This window comes from Colossoma macropomum, unplaced genomic scaffold, assembly GCF_904425465.1.
Source record: "Colossoma macropomum unplaced genomic scaffold, Colossoma_macropomum, whole genome shotgun sequence".
Taxonomy (NCBI): Eukaryota; Metazoa; Chordata; class Actinopteri; order Characiformes; family Serrasalmidae; genus Colossoma; species Colossoma macropomum.
Genome location: NW_023494789.1, coordinates 29,940,198 through 29,963,533, shown reverse-complemented (window position 1 = coordinate 29,963,533; position 23,336 = coordinate 29,940,198). Strand labels below are relative to the sequence as shown.

Below are 23,336 nucleotides of genomic sequence, written 5' to 3'. Positions count from 1 at the left end.
ATGGCCAGAAATGCCTTTTGTTTAAGGGTTTAGTGTTTGGAATGCATTTAAATTGAAATACAGTGTGTGCGATATGTATTTCACATATAGAAAAAACAACATTTCCATGTATTTGTTTTCCAAAAGGATCCCTTTCTCACTCATGTCTCATTCTTGTCTGTGTCAGGGAGAAGTAGGCCTTGATGGAGCTAAAGGAGACAGAGGAGAGCCAGGCATGACGGTCAGAAAATACACTGTAACACACTCATCTCCACTTCTTGTGTACTCCTTCTGCTCATTCTTCCATTTTATTACTCAACCTGTCTCTTATCCTCTTTAGGAGGATGAGATTCGTGCTTTTGTTAGATCTGAGATGAACCAGCACTGTGGTGAGTGTGTATTTTAATACATGGTGCATCCAACATGTACCAATTTGTATTAATCTTCTGTTCCTTTCAAGATAATAACAAGTACTGCCATATATTGTAACCTTTTTAATATTATGTTATTCTCTGTCTCTTCATATTCCTCTCTGAAGCCTGTGGAGGTACGTTCAGTGACAATACACTTTCATTGTATCACGACACTACTGCAATTAAAATTAGAATTCATTCTAATCACTTAGCACAGAAACCATTATGGAACACAGGTTGATTTCCTTCTGTTTTAAAGGTGCAATATGTGAAAAGGTGCAAAAGGTCCTACAAGATGAAGCACAAGAACATGAAGCAGAAAATTTTATGAATATTTTTGAATACTTCAGAAGGTTGACCGATGTAGGCTAGGGAACAGAAATTCTTGGAAATATTTAAGGAATGTCGACAAAGCACCTTTTATCCGTTCAGCTTTAGCAGTAAAAATTGACTGTTGATACCGGAAATGTTGCAAAAAGCTACAAAGTAAATGTTTTTTACCGTGCTACTTTCAAGAAACAAAAGAAAAGGCTACAGCATTACTAAATGGAAAGCGCTTAAACAACTTTACATGGTCAATCTCTCACATAACAGTTGCAGTGGGAAAAATTATAATAAAATAAAAAATAAAATAAACACAATGTCCTTATCATTAGGTCATGGGGATGTCAGAGAAGCTAAAGGTACACAAAATTGCAACATGAATTACAGATGCAAACATTTCAAACACAACATTTTTTAAATCAATAAACCAAAACCTGTATGACAACAGTTTTTCTCAGGAAATGACATCATTACAAAAAGCAATTTTATCACTTAAAGTCAGTTTGATGGAAATGTTTTATGCATTTACATTTTAGCGCTTACAATTTATGCAGAAAGCTGATGGAAACATACCTAGTGTTAGTAATATACAACACATTTTGTAAACAATATTTGATGTTACATACAATATTATGTTAACAAAGCCGGTAGACTGAGCATGCATCAGCTTTCCCAGCATTGTGTTCATATGTGCAGGTTAGGTCTTCTCATAACAAAGAGTTTTTCATAACAAATAAAACAAACAACATATCTGACTCACTCTTCTACATAAGTGTGGGACCAGTTGCTTCATCTAAAGTTTGTTTGTGTTAGCCAGTATATTTGATTATGCTGTTGGGAGGTAATGCATGGTCTACTGAATGTGGAGTTTGAGTGTGCATGTCACCGGGGTGTGACGTGTGTCAGTAAGTGTGTAGGAGTATGTGTTCACTGATGGGTTTAGCTGGCCTGTGTGTGTGATTTTCTTGTGGGCGTGTTGTCAGGTGTTGGAGAAATTCAGGCCCATACGTCAGTGCAGTCTTTCCGAGGTCGCTCCTCCACGTCCCCTGAGCGCTCACTAGGCCGAGGGGACGAGGAGGGTGAGTCTTTTTGTCCATCATTCCCTCATCTTTCTGTCCCTCCTCTTCATGTTATTCTTCTCTCTTCTGTGTAGTTAACTTCTTGCTGATATTTGTCCTGTGATTATTGTGCAAGCTTTGTACTCCATTATGTCTCTGAAAGTAATTAACTCCCATGAGACATGTTAAATACAGTGTTTGTATTTAACATTCTCCAGTCCCATACTCATTCAATTAAAGGAATACTCAAATTTACATGATTTTCCACTTGCGTGCTATTCGCTTTGCATTTTGTGTTCATACATGTGTAGTTTTGTCCCAGAGCTACAAGGCAAATCATGATAACAAGAGGCTATTAAGCATTTAACAAAGCAAACAAATATATCACTTTCTATGTAGTTATAGTTCCACAATTAAAAATCTGTTTGTGATAAAAATCTTTAGCATGTTCTAAAAATGCCAGCAACTCTTCAGTTCTTCAGTCTCATGTCTATATATGTTACATAATAGTTTCAAAGCAATTACTGAGTATTAAGTCTTAAAGCTAATAACTGAATTCTGAATGAAGTCTATGGTTCACAGGATTAAAAATAATATTTTATAATCATTCAAAATCCTGCCAATCATCTACATTTTTATATAGCCCCCTGTCTATATTGGGGGCTATTTTAGGTCTGGTACAAACCTACAGAAGCCATGTATGAACTGCAGACTTCATCTTGTTATATCAGCCATGCTTGAATAAAAAATCATGTATGTTTGATTTCTGGTCAAACAATTCCTTTAATGCTTTAAGGATTTTAGATTTTAAAAACTCTTTACAAACACATTTCCAAACAATTATGAATATTTATTTTTGCGTGTATGGTGCATGTGTTTGTTTGTTTTCAGGTCATGAATTGCGTGTCGTGGTTAACACAAATGACCCCGACTATGAGCATATTTACTCCATAGAGAGCTATGATGACCCCATGGAAGAAATTGTTGATATTACTCCCCCCAGTCAACCAGAGCCAAGGTACGACAATCCTTATACCAAAAGATGAGATTGTTGTTTGGGTGTTTGTCTTTGTGCATGGTGTGTGTGAACAGAACAGTCTGCAAATTAGTGTATTACTATGTGAACTCATACACACATAGAATGGCATAATATGAATATTTCGGCAGGTAAGGCCACCAGAGTTGTTGAATTAAATGCAGTGAGAGAGAAAAGAGAGATTAAAGGTGAAGGTAAGCTCTGGCCTTTGTTGTGTTACGGTTCTTGAAGGGTTGTGCACCGGAGCATGAACATACTAAGCATGTTAAGGGTTTGCTGGGAACTGAAGCTTTACTGATATCCTCACTAACTATTATAGAATGCCTGGAAAATAAGCTACAGTAGTAATTATGAACTACATTAGAATTGATGACATACAAAGACTTTTGGCCTTATGGTTCACACACAGTGCAGCTGTCATTTATAAGTGCTAGCTACAAGGAACTGGCAAAATAATGGAAAAATTTAGGCAAAATGAGGGATGCACAGGCAGGTGAATGTGTGCATGGGTGGCTGGATAGAGGCTTGGATGTGCATGCATCTCTCCTCAGCATCTGTTCGCTGTAATTTCAGCCTTAAGTTAAGTCTTAAAACTGAATGTGAGAAAGGAAGAAAATTACTGTAGTAATTGTAGCAGAGACGTCATTCCAGTTTTCAACATAAGAACCATAAAAATGTTGCAACATTGATATTTGATAGTTTTTTCATGCTTTTTGGCCACATGTCATCCAGTTTTCATGCTGGAAATTTGTGCTTTGATTTCTGTAAAGCATGCGCATGCACTCTGCAATTGTGTTAGTTTTTTGTGTATTTCTGTTCAGGCCACTGTAATTTGAAAACCCTGCTGTTTTCTTTAAAACAAATCTCATTACCAGTGGGCCTAGGGGTGGGAAATATATTTTTTATCATGCTCAAGGACACTTCATGTCACAATAAGCTTTACAGTGTGCTTTTATGTTGTGGATAACATCAATACTTTCAGAACACTGAAAAATGTCATGTTTCATTTCAAAGAGAGCACAATTAGTTTAATTGTTTTTGTTGCAGTGCACTGTGTGAAAAATTGAGTAAAAATGATTGTATTTTTGTAGTTTTTATAGACTATTTTCACATGTTGTACTACTGGTTCTTTTTTATTGTTCTAACTTATTTATTAACTTAATTTTCTAACTTCAGAAAAGCTGAATATTGTGATGCACAGTGTGTATTGTGAAAATGCCTTGAAGCATAGTATATTACCCTCCCCTAAGTAAGCCTGATTCTTAATGCAGAATAACTACTGCACACTAACATCAATAAATCTTCAGGAAATGTGAATACTGAATTTCACAAGTCTGATGAATACCATATATCCCCAAATACTGAAGTTATTAAAGCATGACTGTTTCTCTGTCCTCCTCTCTCTAAGCCTACTATCAGCTTATGCTGTGCATTTCTGTTGTTTGTTTGTGTGCACAATAGATGCGTGTTTGTCGCCACTGGATGAGGGTGAATGTTCCAGATATACGCTGCGCTGGTACTTTAATTCTGAGGTGGGCGTCTGTAGACCCTTTATCTACAGTGGCTGTGGAGGAAATGCTAACCGCTACACACACAAAGAGGAGTGTGAACAACACTGCCTATGACGGAGAGAAGGTACACACAAAACCTGATAAACAAAGATTTCAGAACATAAAAATAAAGCACACAACCATGCATAATTCCTGTCTGATCTGTGTTACAGCTGCTGTCGGTTTGAACAGTGGACAATAAAGCCTGTATTACAAACTCTCCAGCACAGAATCAGTGTTCAGTATTCTCATCATATTCATCTAATGCTTCTGAATAGGTATGTCCATCATTGGCTGGACAGTCTATATCATATTTATTATTGTGTGTATCAAGAAGCTGTTACATAACTTCAGTTCATCCTATATCACATTCCAAGCATTGCTGATATCATTTGCCATTTTTTAGACACATGGAGCTTAAATAATATACAGACAAAATTGTTTTCAAGCCATATGTTTATTGCAGGAAATCTTTGGACTAGTGGATAAAATTAGCGGAACTGTGGTCATGTGTTCTCAATACATGGAACAGTGTTCTCAAGCTACACAGACAATTAAATGTTACCCTGGTAAAAGTATGGTACCCTGCAAAAGATATGCTTAAAAGGACCATATAAGTATCATTATGAATTCTAGGTTGTGTGTAACATTTAGGGCCAATATGCTTGTTTACACAAAGCCAACTTCTGCCAGTTATATATACCACTAATATAAATCCGGGCTTAATGGAAAAAGGGCAAAGCTCTGTTAGAAATGTCTTAATTGTTATGACAGTTTGTGATATTGCTACTCAAGGGCTAAGAGATGTGACATGAAGTAGGATCCATAAATCCTAACGGTCTATTAACCTGCTTTTTGGTGCACTCCAGAGCAGTACTTCTCAAACTGGTTCTCAGGGCACCACAGAAGGTCCACATTTAGATCTATTCCTATGCATTGTGAGCTAATTAGGAGCAAAATTATGGATTGTGTGTGGGGCCATGAGAACCAGTTTGAGAAACACTGCTGTAGAATATGCTAGAATGTTGCATGTGTTAATCACTATCAGCACCTTACTGACTGTCTGGATGTGGAGCCAGTTTCCTCTTATATCATAAGAAAAACAGGTACCACATCACTGTCTGGTAACAGCTACAAGCTCTGAGTGACATTTGATGGAGCAGCTAGTTTTACCCCATGCAGTGTTATACCTGTATTTGTCTATCTAATACAAAATGTTAAAGACTGCAACAACAGTGCTATTATCAGTGTATCAAATGTATAACATTGAGATCTACTTTCACAAAAGAGCTCCATGAGTAGTTGTTTTTTTTTTTTTGCATTAACTGGCATTAACTGCCTAAAACAACCCCTGTCTGAGTGCATATATTATTTATATCTGTTTATAACTGTAGTTTTGGTTTCTGTTGGTATAGCCAAAAAATGTTCATACACCCTTACCTGCAACTATATATTTTGTCAGAAGCAAAGGTCGGCCTGCTTACATGTGTAGAATCATGACTGCCATTTCTCAGCTGCTATTTTTAGTACACAGTCAGTCTCTGCTGTGTCGGGCAGCACTGTAAATAGAGATTTGTATTTTTTCAGCTTGGAGCCTAAAAGGAACATTTCTTAAATGATCAATGCATGTTTACTTTAAAAAAGAATGGTGCTATTTTTCAGACATATTTATAATGTGTGTTTGACAATGTCCTTTTGTATTTGATAAATGATGATTAAACATTTCAGTTTGTTTACCTGTTCTGGACTCATGAATACATGTCATTCAAATTCTACAATTACATAAAAATAGCTTGATCCAGTATACGTAGCAGTTCAATCCTGTGACATATTCCATGTTTATTTTTTGTCTGGTGAAAGAGCACACATACTGTAAAAGCATGTAAACTGATTCTAATAAACCTTAAAGTTATGTCAAGCAGATTAAAGATCTCATCAGATACATGTACGCGTTTATTTTCTAAATTACTTTAAACTGTCTTTAATGTGTGGTAAAAAGACACTTGACAGTGTGAAGGGAGTCAGCTGCCAGTGACCTCACCAAACCACCCCACCTACTGCAATACCACTTATGGGTGTTTTTGTGTGTGATGCACACATCAGCACTCAGCCAACATGTATTTGCTGTATCAGTTAGAATTCCTGCTTTCGTAATCTGACTCAAGTCCTATTTAAAAGGCAGCAGCCCACTGTAGACAGAAACTGCACACTTTATTAGCTCTATTGTTTTCAATCTCTATCTCTCTTCCTTATTTATTAAATTATATGTTATGTGCCTGCCCCATTTATACATTATGTTAGCTTTGTCAGAGATGACTTTCCCCCATCTCATTGCAATGCATTAGAATAATTAGGCTGCTACCCCAGAGCTGTCACTCAAACATAATTTTCATATTCATAGCTACTCATATGTATTCATATGGATTCGTCATTTCATCTTTTCACTTGAGGTGCCTGCTTATGAGTGGTGAGATTTTACTGAGAGTTTTACTAACACTGATTGTCTCTCACAAACAGAAGACTTTTTTTGCTGATTACTGCTAAATTTTTGATGATTACTTTGCCTACTTTCTATGGAATGTACTTTCACATGTCTCAGTACTGAGTCACTGTGGATGGCTATGGTTTTTTTTCCATGTCACACTCTATTAAAATAACTATTTTTGACTGAGCTACCTATGAGAATTGTCTGGGAAATGTAGGGCAGCAAGCACGGTAGTTATTCAGCAGGACTTAGAAATGTGGGCCTGCATGCTGTTGAAACTGAGCTGGAGTTAGACTTTTTTTTTAAACACAGTGACCACTTTTCTACAGTAAACTCTCAATTCAAAAATTAGATTTCTGTTCACATGGCTTTTTTGCTACTTGCTCCATTTAACCCAGTGGAACTTAAGAACACTACCAGTCAGTAGGTAAGGGTCAGACACTTCTGTGTCCATGTTTCTCCCTGGTGCCAGAAGTTATTTTCCTTTCAAACATTTAGATGCTCTTAACCTTTTGGTACGAATAGATGGCCGTATCTCCCTCGCAGCCAAAGATGTAAAATGTCTTAGTGAAGCCGAATCCCAGCTGTAACACTTCCCTCTGAAGAAACACTCAGGGGGTGTGTGAGATAAGGTCTGTTTCCGTGCACAGACCGTGCTCACACAAATCCGTTCCACCTCGTGGGCAGTGTGAAAGAGTGGTTATGCCTGATAGCGAAATGAAGACGCATTGAACGCTATTACAGTGAGCTAACATCTCACACCTTCTTAACAAAAAATCACACTGCCACAAATAATGACAATGCACTGACTGTCTCCAAGTAAAACCTGGGGAAACTTGAATTCATGTATGCTAATTTGGGACAGTCCATAGGCAATAAGAGTTATTAAATACACATTACATGGCAAATTAGGCAGTATTGATTGTCTTTCCAGCAGACTGGCCAGATTGCAATAAATCCAATAAATAAGATCAGTCAGGCTGTTGGATATTCGGTTGTTGGATATGTATATCCAACAACCACTCTTCGTTTATTTAAAGTTATTCATTTTTCAGGAGGAGATTAGATATAAAATAATCCACTTGTATAAGAAAGTCAAATAAAAGTCAAAGGCAAATAAGTGAAAAAATCAGGAGTTTCCAAAACTGGAGTTAAAACAAGACCTGGTAGAAGAAAATCAAGCTCCACTTCTGCTTCAGATCTGAACAAATCTACAGGTGTTTCTGTCCCTCCTTAAACTGTGAGAATACCACTCAGTACTATAGGGCTAAAATAATGTGCAGCTCTTAAGAAGCCATTACAGAGAAAAAGATTTTTTTGCAAATCAAAAAAGCTGGTGTGCAGAATGAACTGGCCATGCAAGAGTTCAACATCACTGAATGTGTTTGGGATTACTTTGATTGTGAGAAGCAGAAAATGCAACCAATTTATGAAACTGAACTTTGGATGTGTGAAAAATATATAGAGAGAAGTATATATAGAGAATCGTTGAAGCTTTAGTGTAACTTGTTAAATATATGTTTTGTGCCTTTTCCCTGTTGCTGAAAAATGAATAGCTTGAACATGAAGTCAGTTTTGCCTGGTAAATTAAATAAGTGAAGGGTGGTCTCTGCCTTGTTTACAATAAGGTATATAATGTGAATTTACATGCAGATCTTCCTCTACATGTCACATCCATCATGTACTACCGTCTGACAGATTAGAATAAAAGATACCTTTCAAATCTAATCTGCCTTTGACATTCATTTTCTAAATGCATTCAGCTCTTTATGGGAGCAAACATCCTCAGATCTCAGATTGAGAGAAAGACATGAATATGTTGATGTCGTGGGGAACATGTAGGCCCAGCCCGTTTGGTAATAAATGATAGTAATGAAAATAACCGATGAAGATAGGAATACTTGTGTGTTTGTGTTTATGTGTGCTTTTGTGCATGTCCACGTGCTTCTGCGTTTGAAAGCGGTGCAGCTGACCGTGTGTGTGTGTGTGTGTGTGTGTGTGTGTGTAGCGTTTGAACGCCAGAGTAGAGAGTTTGGTGCAGCAGCAGCTGTAATAGACCGCTACGGAGGATAGTGAGTGTGAGCGTTAGCCTCTTCACTGTCCCTCACAGCACGGGGCTCCCTCTGCTCGCGCGCGCGCCCATTCCGCTCACGTCCCGTCCCGCTCTGACAGCGCGCGCTCCCCCAAGCCCAGCGGAGGCTCGCGCTCACTCGCTCACTCAGTCACTCACTCACTCTCACACACACACACACCGCAGTGGAATGTCGCGGGAATCCCTGCGCGCGAGGCTGAGGTGAGTAAAGCAGCTCTTTCACTCGATGGTGTTTCCGTTTCTTTACGCTTTCACGGTACATCACTTTCTGATGGCCAAACGGACCGGTCAGGGTGAAGGCCAGAGCAGGGAAGCAGGTGATGGAGCAGCTGGACTCTGCAGAGTCCGAGCACTTCATCGATGGGCGACCACCAGCAGGTCCGTTATGATTCCTTTACTGGATACTGTCACAGTGCAGACGCCAGATGTGCTACTGCAGTTTCCAGATGTGACTCGGGAGAAATATTACCAGAGAAATTCAGGACTAGCCTATTCATCAGTATCCCGTGTTAAAGTGCCACTACTGTTACAGAATGGACGCGTTTATTATGGGTTTGAATTCAGGGGCTGCTTGTTTTTTTAATGCCTTCTAGTTTCCATTTGTTAGCCTGAGGCAGTTTATCCAGTTCTCATTTTTCGAAAGTATCATCATCATTACCATCATGATCATGATAATCATGATAAGAGCCTGCATAGCCTAGATACATAAGCTACTGTCTCACACACATGCTTGGAGAACACACACACAAGCACGTGACTTCATCTATTTTTTTTATTCCAGTGTGAGTGCCTTTTTCCAATTATGTGACCCCGTTCTAAAGAGATGAGCTTAATATGAGAGAGAGAGATAGAGAGAAAGAGACAGAGGGACAGAGAGAGAGAGAGAGAGAGAGAGAGAGAGAGAGAGAGAGAGAGCGCAGAGGGAGGGATAAGTTAATAGAGCCGGAGGGAGATATTAGGAGTGTTATGGAGAGGCAAAAGAACTCAGCACTTCTTAAACTTCATATAAAGTTAGTTTTACAGATTTAATATTTACTAAATGCGGTCTCTGTATTTTTGTATGTATGGGTTACATACGGTGTCTTTATACAGCGTCATCTCTCCTTTTTAAAAATGAGTGTGCAAAAAATGCATGACAGAGGGATGAGATGTGGTGAGTAACGGTTTACAGAAGGGAGAGGGAAGGATGGAGAGATGAAGCAGAATGACGGATGGAGAGAAGGAGATACAAACATTTCCCTCCAGCAATTTTGCAACTCAGCATGCACCTGCACCTCCCACTTCTCTCTCTCTCTCTCTCTCATTCATTCTTCCCTGGTGCCTACCATTATTGACTTTGATCAATCTTGTTTTTGCTTCTGTGTAGTTTTTTCTATCTCTCAGCTGATGCTCCCTCAGTCTCTCTCTATTTATCTTTCTACCTGTACCTGTCTGAGCATCCTCACACTGTGTGTTTATGTATATACACTGCGTCTCCAAAAGTTTGTAGACACCTGCTCAACCAACGTTTCTTACAAAATCAATGGTCTAAATACAGAGTTTGTCCTACTCTTCTGAGATGGGCTTTACACCAGATGTTGGAACATTGCTGTGAGGATTTGATTGCATTCAGCCACAAGAATGAGATCAGGTACTGAGGTTTGATGATTAGCTCTGGATCAAACTCCACTCCTTTAAACTTCATCCCAAAGATGTTGGATGGAGCTCCATCACTTGTTCCACAGAGCTCGGGAGCTCTATACCCTTCCAGCTGAAGCTTGACATTGGGCATGGTTAACCTCATGTGTGGCTGCTACAGGGCGTCCCATTGTATTAGCGACACTATTCTATGGAGATTACATAAGCCGTGTGTGTGCAATTGAACAGATGTGTCAGCAGTTGATACACCTTGACGTATCTGCTGAATTCTCTGATTAAGTGTCTGGACACTTTTGAACATACATTATAGTGTATACTTATATTATACTTATAGTGTATATACTGTATATTAGATTGTTAGATTCTAGTGATTTGGACTATTTTTTAAAGAAACCGAACCAGCACAAAATTCTGTCCCACGTTGGCACTCGTCAATGACCTGTTCTAATCAGCACAGTAGCGGCAGTGCTGTACTGTCCCAAACCCGTTCTTTCTCACTCTTTCATAAAACTTCAATCTCTCTAGCCGGGGTCAGTGTCACAGCTGTGCTAAAAAGGCAATGTCTGAGGCTGAGCACTTCGCACACATGCACACACACACAGATAGTCTCTCTTTTTTACATTTTCGACCGCACACTTAAACCCGCAGACCAGTTGCCATAGTAACAGCCATCATAGAAATGGGATCAGCCCCCAGTCAAACTTATTTATTTATTTATTTGTCTAGAGGGTTATTTTGGCATGGGCTGCCATGATTTTGAACCCACATATTTTCATCCAGTTCCAGCTGATTTACAACTGTCAGAACAGTAATCATAATTTTAAGTCACTTTTGTGTGATCTACGCAAATTGCATAATTTTCTAAATGAAGCAGCTCTGCACTTGTTAACCTTAATCTTATTTTACATAAATTTGCAGTATAAATCTTAACTAAATATAGTCATACAGTGTCAGATAATATACTGTAGGTAATCATACCCCCTAATACAAAAGCACAGTTTTATGTGTTTTAAGGAATATATGTATAAACATATATAAGGATCATTCTATCTAGCTGGTTTAAAGTCAGCAATCAAAAAACATTTGTGACTTTTTACTTGGACTTTAAACTAAAATTATTTTGCTTTCAGTGACCCTATACCTTGATTATGTTTATTAATAGTAAAACAAATTACTGAATATTCCTTTTTGTCACTACCCATACAGTTATCACTGCCAAAACATTGCCAAATGTTTCAGGAGTGACAATTTTAGCTAATAGCCAGTACATGACCAGCAAACACAGCTTTAAACATTTCTACACACAAAAAACACAAAAACAGTTTATATAATTGCAGACAATATGTGTTTCTGTAGTGACAATTCTCAAGGATATACACTGATTTTCTCTGGGAGACTTTGGGACGCATTTACTTTGAAATAACAATTCAGGGAATTAGGCAATGAGGGACAGGGATGCAGTCTCACTTCCTGCTCTAAAATGCAGGGGTGTGGCTAAAATAAGGCTCTGTCTATGGACTAAGACTCTTTGTATTTCATTAGTGACATAAAAACATGGAACATAATTTTTTTAAAATAAAGTTTTGTATTTAAAAACTAAATTCTTGATAAATTTTAATATTTCTTCTTCACTTTAAAATGAATCAATGTGATCTAAATATTTTTTCACAAGTTGAAATTCAGGGGTTAGGGTTTGAGACAGACACCTCTCTATAGAAACTCCCAAAAAATGATGATTTTGTATATATTTAGCTTATTACTGTCTCAGTGAATGCCTGAGTGAATGGGTTTAAACAGATCATAACATAATCCTTGTAAATATCTAAAGTCCGAATATTAATTGTTAATTTTTTTTCTTCACTGTGGGACTGCAGTTTGAACTACTTCAGCAGAATGGTCCATAAACAGAATAATTTGAGTGGTTTTCATGGACCTATTAAAGTTGGACACCAGTAAATACTAGCTGTGGTCACATGTACTACACACTTCTCATCTTTATAATATTATCCCTGACAAATCAATATCTCATTACATCTGTCAGAATTAAAGATGACTCTCACTTAAGATTCAGCACACATTTGCTGAGTGTATGTCTTTGTGTGTCTGTCATTCCACTTGGGAACACTGAATTGCTTTTGTGTTTTTTAGATATGTTCCATTGCAGAGTGGTTATTATTTTTTAAAAGTTCTATGTGATTGCTCAAAATATACCAAAAGATATGTATCTTCTCAAATGCAACATTTACATGAGAAAAGATTATTTTATTAACAATGTCAGGCTGTGTGAAATCAAACTACTACTTTGTTGAGGGACCCTTATTTTTTCATTTCTTTCAAATTGTTTCCTGCAGCCTATTCATGCATGTTATGGCAATGTACTTGCATTACACATATTCATGAGCCATTTCTCTGATTGGCTAACAAAACTCAGGGTGAAGCCCCCAGGCAGAACAACTGAATGGAGTGAAGTGTCCCATCTGTAACACAAAGTTTGCAAACACGTTTCTCTTATTGCAAACTGTTTTTTATATGTGAAGCCTATGTGCCACACAATCAGGGATTATTACAATAAACAGACTTAATTCTGGAATATGCACAAACACCATGATGTCCAACTCCAGCATCAGCCACTATGATAGCATCATTTAATTTTTTTTCCTGCTCTAACACATCTGATTCAGCAAACAACAGACTTCATAATTAGCAATATAATTCAACAATATGATTATATTGTGCTGACCCGGGCACATTGAACAAACCCTTACTTACTCATGGACTACACTTGCCAGCAAAATATACATTTCTGGCTGTAGTATGCAATCATTTGACACAGCGATATGTAAATGGAGGCAATATTGTAACTGGTCTTATAAAGTTGGTCTATTCTAATGAGTCCCAGGATTTACATCATAACTGGAGCTATTTCTGAAACTCTTGTAAGACAAGTCATGATTTTTCACCAGTAACACTGGGAAATGGTGCACTGCATGCATTTTTCATTTTAACAGTATTTTCTAGGCTTTTCAGAGTGCAAAAAGCAAAGAAACCTCATTTTGATCCAGCTTTTCAGGATATTAGCTCTTTAAATCATGCTGTTAGGACTTATTTTCTCCTTTTTTTCTTAGGCCTGTCAACCAGTAAAGCCACTTCAAGCTCCAAGAAGGTGCATGAGTAGGCGGAGCATGACAGATGGGCGGGGTTGGCAATGTGCTTGATGGTGCATGATGGTTTCCATGGAGACAGATGGCAGCATCACTGAGGGTCCTGGACTCCCACTCCTACAGGCAAGTGATGGTGTGGGGGCGGGGCTGGCTGAACAGGAGGGGGCGTGGCTCGGCTTCCGGGCAACAGTGAGTGCCGTGCTGCTACTAGAGTTGCTGTTGGGAGTGGGCGGGAACCTGACAGTGCTGGTGTTATACTGCGGTCACTGCAGCCTTCTGGAATCTGTGAGCCATGCCGTCACACTCAGTTTGCACACACTTGACCTTTTGCTCTGCCTCTTCTGCTTGCCCGTCACTGCCACACTCCTCCTTCTGGGCGGGGCCTCCATCCCTCACCACACCCTGCTCTGCTGCCTCCATGAATCAGCGGCCACCTTCGCCAGCGTGGGAACGGCACTCAACCTGCTGCTCATCAGCCTCGATCGCTACGACATCAGCGTCCGGCCAGCCAATCGTCTGCTTACGCCACGAAGAGCAGCCTTTTTGCTGACTGGAGTGTGGGTGGTGTCTTTAACTGTGCCCCTCCTACCGTTTGTTGAGGCAGGGTTTGTGTCTGGTCTGTCGGCAGAAGTGGCTGTTCATGCTAACAGCACAGTGTTGTGCTCAGAATGGGCAGGCACTCTGCAAGCTCACCTCTTGCTGCAGGTGCCTGTGTTCCTGTGCTCTTTGGCCGTGATGCTGTTTACATACTCTCGCATCCTGCAAGCCCTGCGCATTCGCATCGGACACCCACCCAGATCTCAGCGGGATGCCCGGCGGCCTGCCCAGCGACTCTGGCAACGAAGGAAAAGATCAGTGAAGTCACCAGATCACAGAACAAGGACTACACCCATCTCCCCTCCTCCTCTCTCCACTGGTCCGCTAGTGGCCTCGGACACCATTACCACAATAACCATCAACACGGAGACCAACACACCCTCGGTGAACACTCCGCTGAGTCCCACCCCCACTATATCCATAGTGACCACACCCTTAAGTCCGACCCCTACTGTAGGCTTATCTTTGGTATCAACACCCTTGAGTCCTAGCCCTACACTACCCACCATAACCACAACTCTAAACCCTAACCTAACTACATCCTCCATAACCACACCATTTAACTCCAACACAGCTATATCCACCATAGCCATGCCGCTAAACTCAAACACAGCTATATTCACCATAGCTACACCCCTTAACCCTATCCCAGTTACATCCACTACAGCCTCACCTCTTAACCCCAACCCAGCTGCATTCACTATAACCTCACCTTTAAACTCCAATCCAACTATATCCATCACTGCTACACCTCTAAGCCCTAGCTCAGCTATTGCCACTATAACCTCTCCTCTTACCCCTAACCCCTCATCCACCATAGTCACGTCTTTGAGCCCCACTCCTACTGTATCTCATGTAACCACACCATTAAGTCCTGCTCGTGCGCATAACCCTCCAAGTGTTGGTGTTGGTGCCTCAGTGTCAGCCATCTTGGCTTTGCGCCGTGCTGTGAGACGTCACAGGGACCGGCGGGAGCGGCAGAAACGTGTCTTCCGCATGTCCGTCATCATCATCCTCTCTTTCCTACTGTGCTGGGCACCTCTCTCTGTTACACCCCTTCTTCTGCTAGCCATTGGACCCTCTGATTGGCTGGAGCGCCTGAGGCTATGTTTCCTGGTGCTTGCCTATTGGACAGTGGTGCTGCATCCACTGCTGTACGCATTCACACGGCAGAAACTGCGCAAAGTTCTGCACACACGTCTCCGCAGGCTACGCACAAACAACACACATACGCTCATTCGGACCAATACCAGGAACCGGCGTAAGCACAGGGCAGAGTGCAGCGACGCCACTGACCGCTGTCTAACGGAGGCCACCAGGGAGTGAGAGTCCATGTGATTGTGTGTGTGGGATATGTATGAGTGTAAGTATAACAGAGGTACAGAACACACAGGAGCAAAAAGGAGAAATCGTCTGATTTTGCATGTCATTTATTCAGTACACAGTTAAATAAGAAGCGCACGTTCCAAAGCACACTGAGCTAATCTCAGAGAAAACCACAGGGCACTGTCTAATTAACCATGAACACGTAGATCAGATTTACTGTTGTGGTGCTAGAAACTAAGCAAGTGTGTCAGCGAGTGAGTGTATAAGAGATTGTAGGCAATAATTTCATAAACCAGGGTATGCATGAAAGACATCATGCAGATTAATTTTAAACTGACATTATACAATGTGGTTTGAAGCATTTATTCACGTTATATATACATAAATGGCATAAATCTTGTACTTACTGTGCCCTTCTTACTGATAGAGTGCAATAGATTTACTGTGTTTATTTATGTACATGATCAGGGATGTAAATAATATTATAAATTATGATGAATATCTGTGGTTTGCAGCTGACTTTGGAAAAATAACTGCAACAAGGTCTAAATCTATTTATTTTACTTTGTGTGCCATGTGTGTACATATAGTCAGTGTTCTAAATTATTTCTATTCATTTGTGGTCATTGTGCATTTTACAATAGATGAGCAATAAGACCAAATTCTATAAATAAACAGATATAGTCCCTTGTTTGTTGCTGTTATGTTTTAACTCGTGTGTTAAATACGAATTACATATGGATGTGTGGACCTGCACGCTTACATACACTCACATTGTGTCTGTGAATGCTTATGCATGGATAAACACTCATACCCAACAATGCTAATTAATACATGCAAATATGCATCCATAAAAAGGGCATTTGCTGTTCTGCACACGCCAAGGAAAATGCATCTCATGCAAAGTAAGTTAGAGCGCCAAAAGTTGACCAGATCTGCAACTGATTTGACCTCAGTTACCATAGCCCAGTGGTTTCCAATCCCAGTCCTGGTGTCCCCACACTATGCACATTTTTGTGCTTTGTCTCATTTAGCACACATTATTCAACTCATGACTTAATTAACAAGGTCCTCGTTGACTGAGTCAGACTAGGGAAACGTGAAAATGCAGAGCATGCAGAGCATGGGGTCGCCAGGACTGGGACTGGGCACCCTGCTGTAGCCTAGTGGCCATTTTGCTGGCAAAATGGAAAGCGATTCAATTTTTTTAAATTAATACAATCAAAAAAATAATAATGTTTCCCATGACTCTGTTATCAGACAAGCTAGGACTCTTTTGGTTGTCTGTGTGTGAAATGCTATGACTATATATGTGTTGAGCCGCTAGCGAGCAATGAGGGGTGAAAGGGGAGGGGTAAACATATAAGTCACATCTCTCTACAAAGACAGCCTTACTTTACATAAAACAGACAGCACACCTGCAGCTTTCATGATACAAAAATATTTTGTAGGAGACAAAAGAGAGGCCATGATTTATGCTAAAAGAAGTGCTCTTAATTAACACCAGCAGAAAAGGCACATAAAAAGCCACTGGAGTAGCAAGCCAGTCACTCCTAGCTATATATTTTCTCTCCATGGTTAAGACACAACCCCACACTAACTACCGCACAGGCCAACACAAAATAACACCTACACACACTTTAAGCCAAAGAACAATATTAACAATACAAACAACAACATTTAACTTCCCTTTGACAGAACTACATAGGACACATGCTGCAGCTCTGCATACCACAACTCTAGAGCCCCTTCTGTGAACTGGAGCAGGTGGCAGCTGCCACAATATTACAATTGGCATGATAAAAGATTTAGATTAGATTTTAAAAGATTCAGATTAAGAATTTTAACAAAGTAATGCTTGCTTACCTACAAAGATGAAAATCCAAGTCACTTCTGGCTTTGTAAATCATATACATTTCCTCTGAAACATATTCTATCAGTGTTGAAGAAAAAATGCATAGTTCAACTGTGGGACCCCCTCCATGAAAACAGTTTTTGATGGTTACTGGGAAAAGGGGTTAAAGAAACCAAATTCAGACCAAAACGCTAATGCTGCTCATATTGGCACCCAAGTAGAATGATATAAATGATGTCTTGCTAATTGGTGGCTACTAGTTTTCATTTGCTGTTAGCCAAATTAGCATCTCTGATTCTGTTATTTCCTTTACAATCAGGGATTGTGAAGTCATTTAAATATCAAATTTTTAATACATTGTCATTCTAGTGTCTACCCCCTTCGGCTGCAGAAACTGTTTCACAAAACTTTGATTCCACCTCCAAACAACACACAATAAAGAAACAATTTAGAGCTTGCAGGGGATGTTCTTGTCTTTGCTTGTTGGTGCACACACAGCTCTAGGCATAATGCCCCTAAGTGCATACTTCACTATTCTTTGAAATTCAGAGCCAGAGCTTTCAAGCTGTAAATCCTTAAGATTTCACACTGTCAAGCTTTAGGCTTTACGCCCCTTTTTCAGGAATATTGTCTGCTCAGGTTCATCTCAGTCCCTGTTACAGTAAAGGTTCACCTAATCCCATCCCAACTGATAAAAGTCAAAGAGGCCAATTAAAACTCTCCTGTGTCTCTGTGAGTGTCTGTGTTCTAAAATCAACGATCGAATTCTGTAGGTAAGCCGATGTCCCTTTAATTAGTAAAATGGTAGCCTCTCTAATCTCTCTCTCTCTCTTTCTCTCTCTCTCTCTCTCTCTCTCTCTCTCTCTCTCTCTCTCTCTCTCTCTCTCCGAGTCGTCTATTGATCTTTAAAGACTTATTGGACACTGATGTAAATAAAAGCTACAGTAAAGTGCAGGTGCTCAGTCCTCATTATTAGTGATGTATGCTGAACTCCACAGGTGCAGTTTAATAACCTTTACATCTATTAATGTTTGATGACATACACTGACATTTCGAGACTCATTTGATGCATGGTAAAGGAGACTCAAGTCCAGCTCTTTTAGAGGTTAAGGATACTCTAAATGAATATCAAATGAAGGCTTCTGGAACTCTGAAACTACAGGAGCTACAGCATTAAAATTTATTCATTACAGGCTCCGTATATCAGTCAACAGGTATATCATGAACAAAGTGTTGTGAGAGTGACCTTCATGCCAAAGTCACAAAGAAAGGCAGAGCACAAGCTTGTAGAAGTAAAAAAAAATCTTGAATGCATGTCTGAAATATCTGTGAATTATTTAAACTGAATAGTCTGGCTATAAATCCTGCTACACATCAATATGCACAGATCATCCTACAATCGCAAAGCGACTATCACATTCAATATTACTTCAGTCTCACTGTCCTAAAGACCTGACCACTAAAAATGAAAACCTGTATGGGCCTGTATTTACAAAGCTTCTCAGAGTAGGAGTGCTGATCAAGGATCAAATTCTTCCCTTTTTTACTATGACTTAACTAAGGGGAACAGATCCCAAATCAACACTTCAGGAATACAGGCCCTGGTCTGAAAATGAAAGAGATGTATACATTTAATTTCAACACACTTCAAACAACAGTCATGTCCTTTATAAACAGATGGGTTCAGTGAGTAGCAATAAAGAAATGCTAAACAAAGGTAAGAACATAACGATTACGTTATTGTTTGTCAACAATTATGATGTGAGCACAACAAACTGGGGACTGTCAGTACTGATCTGTCTCACAGGTCAATAAATGAGAACGAGGGGGGGGGTAATTCCCCACTGTAACCGAGGTAAATACTGTCATGCTTTCCTTTCAAACACACATACGCTCACTTTTTCTGCTCAAACATCCCTTTTTCAATCCCATCCGTTCCAGTTCCTGTCATTTTCCTCCTTTTTTCTCACTAGCCCTCCCCCTCTATTCCTTTATTCTCGCCACACTCTTCTCTTTTCCAGTCTCCAGACTCGCCTAAAGAACAAAGACATCTGCCTCTGCAGGGGGAAAGTCACCTTGGAGGATGGGGGAAGAGAGAGAGAGAGAGAGAGAGAGAGAGAGAAAGAGAGAGAGAGAGAGAGAGAGATTCTGTAGGGGTGGTGGAATAAGTAACCATATAACCAGTGCTACTGCATCAAAAGGAAAAAGGAAGATAAGCTACAGTTCTAAGGGTGTCTGGCAGTGAAGCTCTTCCAGAACCTGGTTAATAAAACATACGTATGTTACATTTTTGTACATTGTATAGATATGTATTCTATACACAGCTATTCTGTGGAGCGACAGTGTGTAATCTGTCCTTCTTGAAGGCACTGCTTTTTCTTCCACTTCCACTTTTTTACCTGATTGAACTCTGTATCTATCCATTTTATGAAATAATACTTTAGTCTACAATTACTGCTGAGACATAAAGAGAGCATTTATACTGAAGCTATCGATTGTTTTCTGAACCTATGCGCACATTATTTTGAAAAAACACTCTCCTAGAAGGTCATTACATGTCACCCGAGCCCTGTGTGGATTACCCGCTGCTGTTCAATGTCACCAGATGATGTCGCTAGACTGCAGTTTGAACTGGTTATGAAACGCCGCTGTGGGTTCAGCACAGACGCTAGCATAGTTAGATAAACACACCGACACGTCTGGTAGCTACAATCGGCACATGCGGAAAACTGTCTGACGGCGTATTTGGGGCGCAAGTGAAATCGTAGTAATCGTCCATTCATTAAAAGCTAAATGTGACCCCCAGTCCACAGCGCCGAAATAGCTCAGTTGGGAGAGCGTTAGACTGAAGATCTAAAGGTCCCTGGTTCGATCCCGGGTTTCGGCAGCAGCGGGAAAAACATTTATTGTACACTTTCTTTTTTTTTTTTTAAATAATGGTTTATATTGACTACCCGTCGTACATTCCACACAGTATCATAAAAACACACTCAGGGATGTGTGTGCGTATCTACAGATAAATATATAGTCTATGTATGTAAAAAGTATATGCACAGGACTAATAACGTTTCAATATAAAAATAAAAATAATAAATCATATATTTATTCAAAATATATATGTTCAAAATAAATCATATATTTATTACAGCAACCCAAATTTCGTATTTTTTAATACATAATTGTTTGTCTAGTTGTTCACATTGACTTTACCTTATGTGTGAGCTCTGATCGCAACCTCTCGATGACGGTTTCAGAATTTCGCAGTCGATATCATTATCTGTCGCCAGGTGGCGCCATTGGACAACAACTTGCCAGTCCACTTCGCAGGCGCCCGTTTACTGCGGAGCAGAAAGCAGCGGAGCTCACAGCAGGTCCGAAGAATCTGGAAGTTACTGGACTTCACATGAAGCTTAAAAACATTGCACAACGATTAAGGTTCTGTATTGAATTCATTTGTTGATTTAAACAGCTAATTTGTCTTTAATTGAAATTTGAGCAAGGTTCTTCTTCAGTATTACAGAGTCACACACTTTATTTTTTCCCGTATCTAATGTAAGAGGTTTGATTCTCATGATAACTATCAAGCACTCACTTCATGAGCTGCATGAACTGTGCACTGTGGTTCACCTGAACTCTCTAGACAATAACGTGTCTGCATTCAGCTGATTCAGCTGATGTAGCAACCTGAGACTGTGAACCTCAAGGTAAGAATTATAGTAGACCACAAATCCTTACAAGCTTACTGCTAACTTACCTCGACATATTCACTGTGGATTAAAAAATGAGCTGTGGTGACCAAAACGTGCTACCTTGTCATATTCTCCGTCAACACCCTGCACTATGCCCAGCCACAGTCTAATCACCATTTTAGCTCTACCATGGTGCATAATGTCACATTTAATCGTTTTATTGTGCTAAGAGCGCGTCTCATTATTTATAAAAGGAGGTGAGAGTGCTAGCAAACATGCTAACAACGTTTGTATAAACTAGCTACCTGCCAAGCCAGTTAAAAGTTAGCCAGCTAAAACAGCTGTCGACACATCCGCAGCCCCATTCTGGCACACATAGTGGTCATGTAACAGCTGTGGATTTATTCTCACCTGGAAGAAAAGAATTAAAAAATCAGTTTTTTTTTCGAGTCAACAACGAACTTCTGACAGACAGATACAGTTCGAGCTCATAATACCGAGCTCTGAAGGTATTATAGCACACTTTATATATATATATATGTATATATATATATATATATATATATATATATATATATATATATAAATCTCATATATATATTTATATTGCATTATTGTTGTTATCTCTCTCTCTCTCTCTCTCTCTCTCTCTCTCTATATATATATAGATAGATAGATAGATAGATAGATTTATGCTTCCTATCTGGGATATATGTGTGTGTATATCTGTTTTTTCTTGAAAATACAAATAGTTGCTGCACTTTCACACCACTGTGCTCAAACGTGGGCATATAAAAACAACAACAAAAAAAAATTTCATCTGTACGTAACAAAATATTCATTCAGTTCATTCAAAGTATATTAAAAATGGGAAAACTCACTTTTTAGGGGATACATAGAAAAAATAATTTTAGAGATAGATACAAATGCTCATACAAACATTAGAAGTTTGATTTCGTAAAACCTGTGAAACGCCTTAATGCATTTTTTTTGCACTCTATTAGTCTTTATATTTTAGCCTCATAATAGGTCTTTTTTCTTTTTTGTAACATCGCTTCTTTTCAACATTAGATTTTGCCCTTTAGATTTTGCCCCTGATTGTGTAACCATAGACATTTGAGGCTGGTTGTTTATTTGTAGGAATTAACCTTAATTATTTATGCTTGTTTATCTTTATGCTTCATTCCTGCATTCCTTATAGGAACCTACAGGCATATTTCTCTCTCTCTCGCTCTGTCTTTGTCTCTCTCTTTCTATTCTGCCCATATTTTGCATTTTGTTAAAGTCTACACCAGTCCAACCAGCAGTACTCTATGTGTGAAGGAGAACCAGGGAGAACGAGAGACCTCTGATCTCTGTGTTAATGACTACACAGAGAGACTCATAATCTGTGTTAGTGAGTCAGTTTACTATCGGCAGTGTTCCTGCGGCATGTGCAAGCAGGCCATAATAACACATGTGATCTGTTCAGAAGTATGACATAACTAAAAACCACTCTGCCACTAAAGCTCCAAAACCAGAAGCATGTCATGAACGACTGCTGTGTAAAGCATTTCATACACATAAGCGCTTTTCTGCAGCACCTTCTCTTTCTCACTTTAGCATGTTGTAAATCTCTTCTTCATTTGTTTCCTTCACTCTGTGAGCCACATCAGAGTCATGATGGTGGGCTACATCAGATATTAACCTTTAAGCTATTAAAAGAGAACTATTTTCTTAAGTTGAAATAACAATATAGAATTTGGATGAAGAACCAAACCAAAATAAAAATAATACCTGATTAATAGTTTTTGTTACAGGTGTAACAAAATAAACTGCAATTGATGGATTTAATTAAAACATGAACCCACTGACCTTCACATATATCTCTGCTGTCGGAACAAAATCTTCTATCTCCATTTTTGTAACTTTTTTTAGTTTATCACAAAATTTGAAATTGCCTGTTGCCCTTTATATTGTGTATAAATTTTTGAAGAATTGAAGAATTGATTAAAAGAAATGGCCCAAAATTACTTGGAAAAAAGTCTGGTTCCATTGACTTACATTGGAAGTAAAGTAGGTTTTTCGTTCTCCTGTAAAGTTAGCATTTAGGAGATACAAAGTTTTGTTTCTGACAACAGCAATATGAATGTA

General features: G+C 39.2%; 2 protein-coding genes and 1 non-coding gene across 8 annotated transcripts in view; all 3 read left to right on the top strand.

Annotated features, from left to right (window-relative positions):
* The window catches only part of col7a1 (collagen, type VII, alpha 1), an 84,732-nt gene extending 79,511 nt beyond the window's left edge, over positions 1-5,221 (top strand). For 2 of the 6 annotated variants that reach the window (XM_036570840.1, XM_036570841.1), the window contains exons 114-121: positions 167-220; positions 320-368; positions 518-526; positions 1,049-1,075; positions 1,700-1,795; positions 2,666-2,792; positions 4,272-4,445; positions 4,534-5,221. In XM_036570840.1, the coding sequence (XP_036426733.1) occupies positions 167-220; positions 320-368; positions 518-526; positions 1,049-1,075; positions 1,700-1,795; positions 2,666-2,792; positions 4,272-4,296 (387 nt within the window). In that variant the 3' untranslated portion in view covers positions 4,297-4,445; positions 4,534-5,221. Of the gene's footprint in view, positions 1-166; positions 221-319; positions 369-517; positions 527-1,048; positions 1,076-1,699; positions 1,796-2,665; positions 2,793-2,941; positions 3,005-4,271; positions 4,446-4,533 lie in introns of all 6 variants that reach the window. The other 4 variants (XM_036570843.1, XM_036570845.1, XM_036570844.1 and 1 more) reach the window with 4 other exon arrangements.
* A 3,853-nt stretch (positions 5,222-9,074) lies between these two features.
* Positions 9,075-16,178, top strand: LOC118808284 (G-protein coupled receptor 22). The gene is made up of 2 exons (XM_036570847.1): positions 9,075-9,138; positions 13,701-16,178. The coding sequence occupies exon 2, from the start codon at positions 13,797-13,799 to the stop codon at positions 15,657-15,659; it is 1,863 nt and encodes a 620-aa protein (XP_036426740.1). The 5' UTR covers positions 9,075-9,138; positions 13,701-13,796; the 3' UTR covers positions 15,660-16,178.
* Positions 16,179-20,328: 4,150 nt separating this feature from the next.
* trnaf-gaa lies at positions 20,329-20,401 on the top strand. The gene has a single exon. It is a non-coding gene; the product is annotated as a tRNA-Phe (tRNA).
* The last annotated feature ends 2,935 nt before the right edge of the window (positions 20,402-23,336 follow it).

Bases quoted from the DNA above. Each gene is read 5' to 3' on its own strand.
- LOC118808284 (XM_036570847.1), top strand. From the start codon at position 13,797: ATGATGGTTTCCATGGAGACAGATGGCAGCATCACTGAGGGTCCTGGA.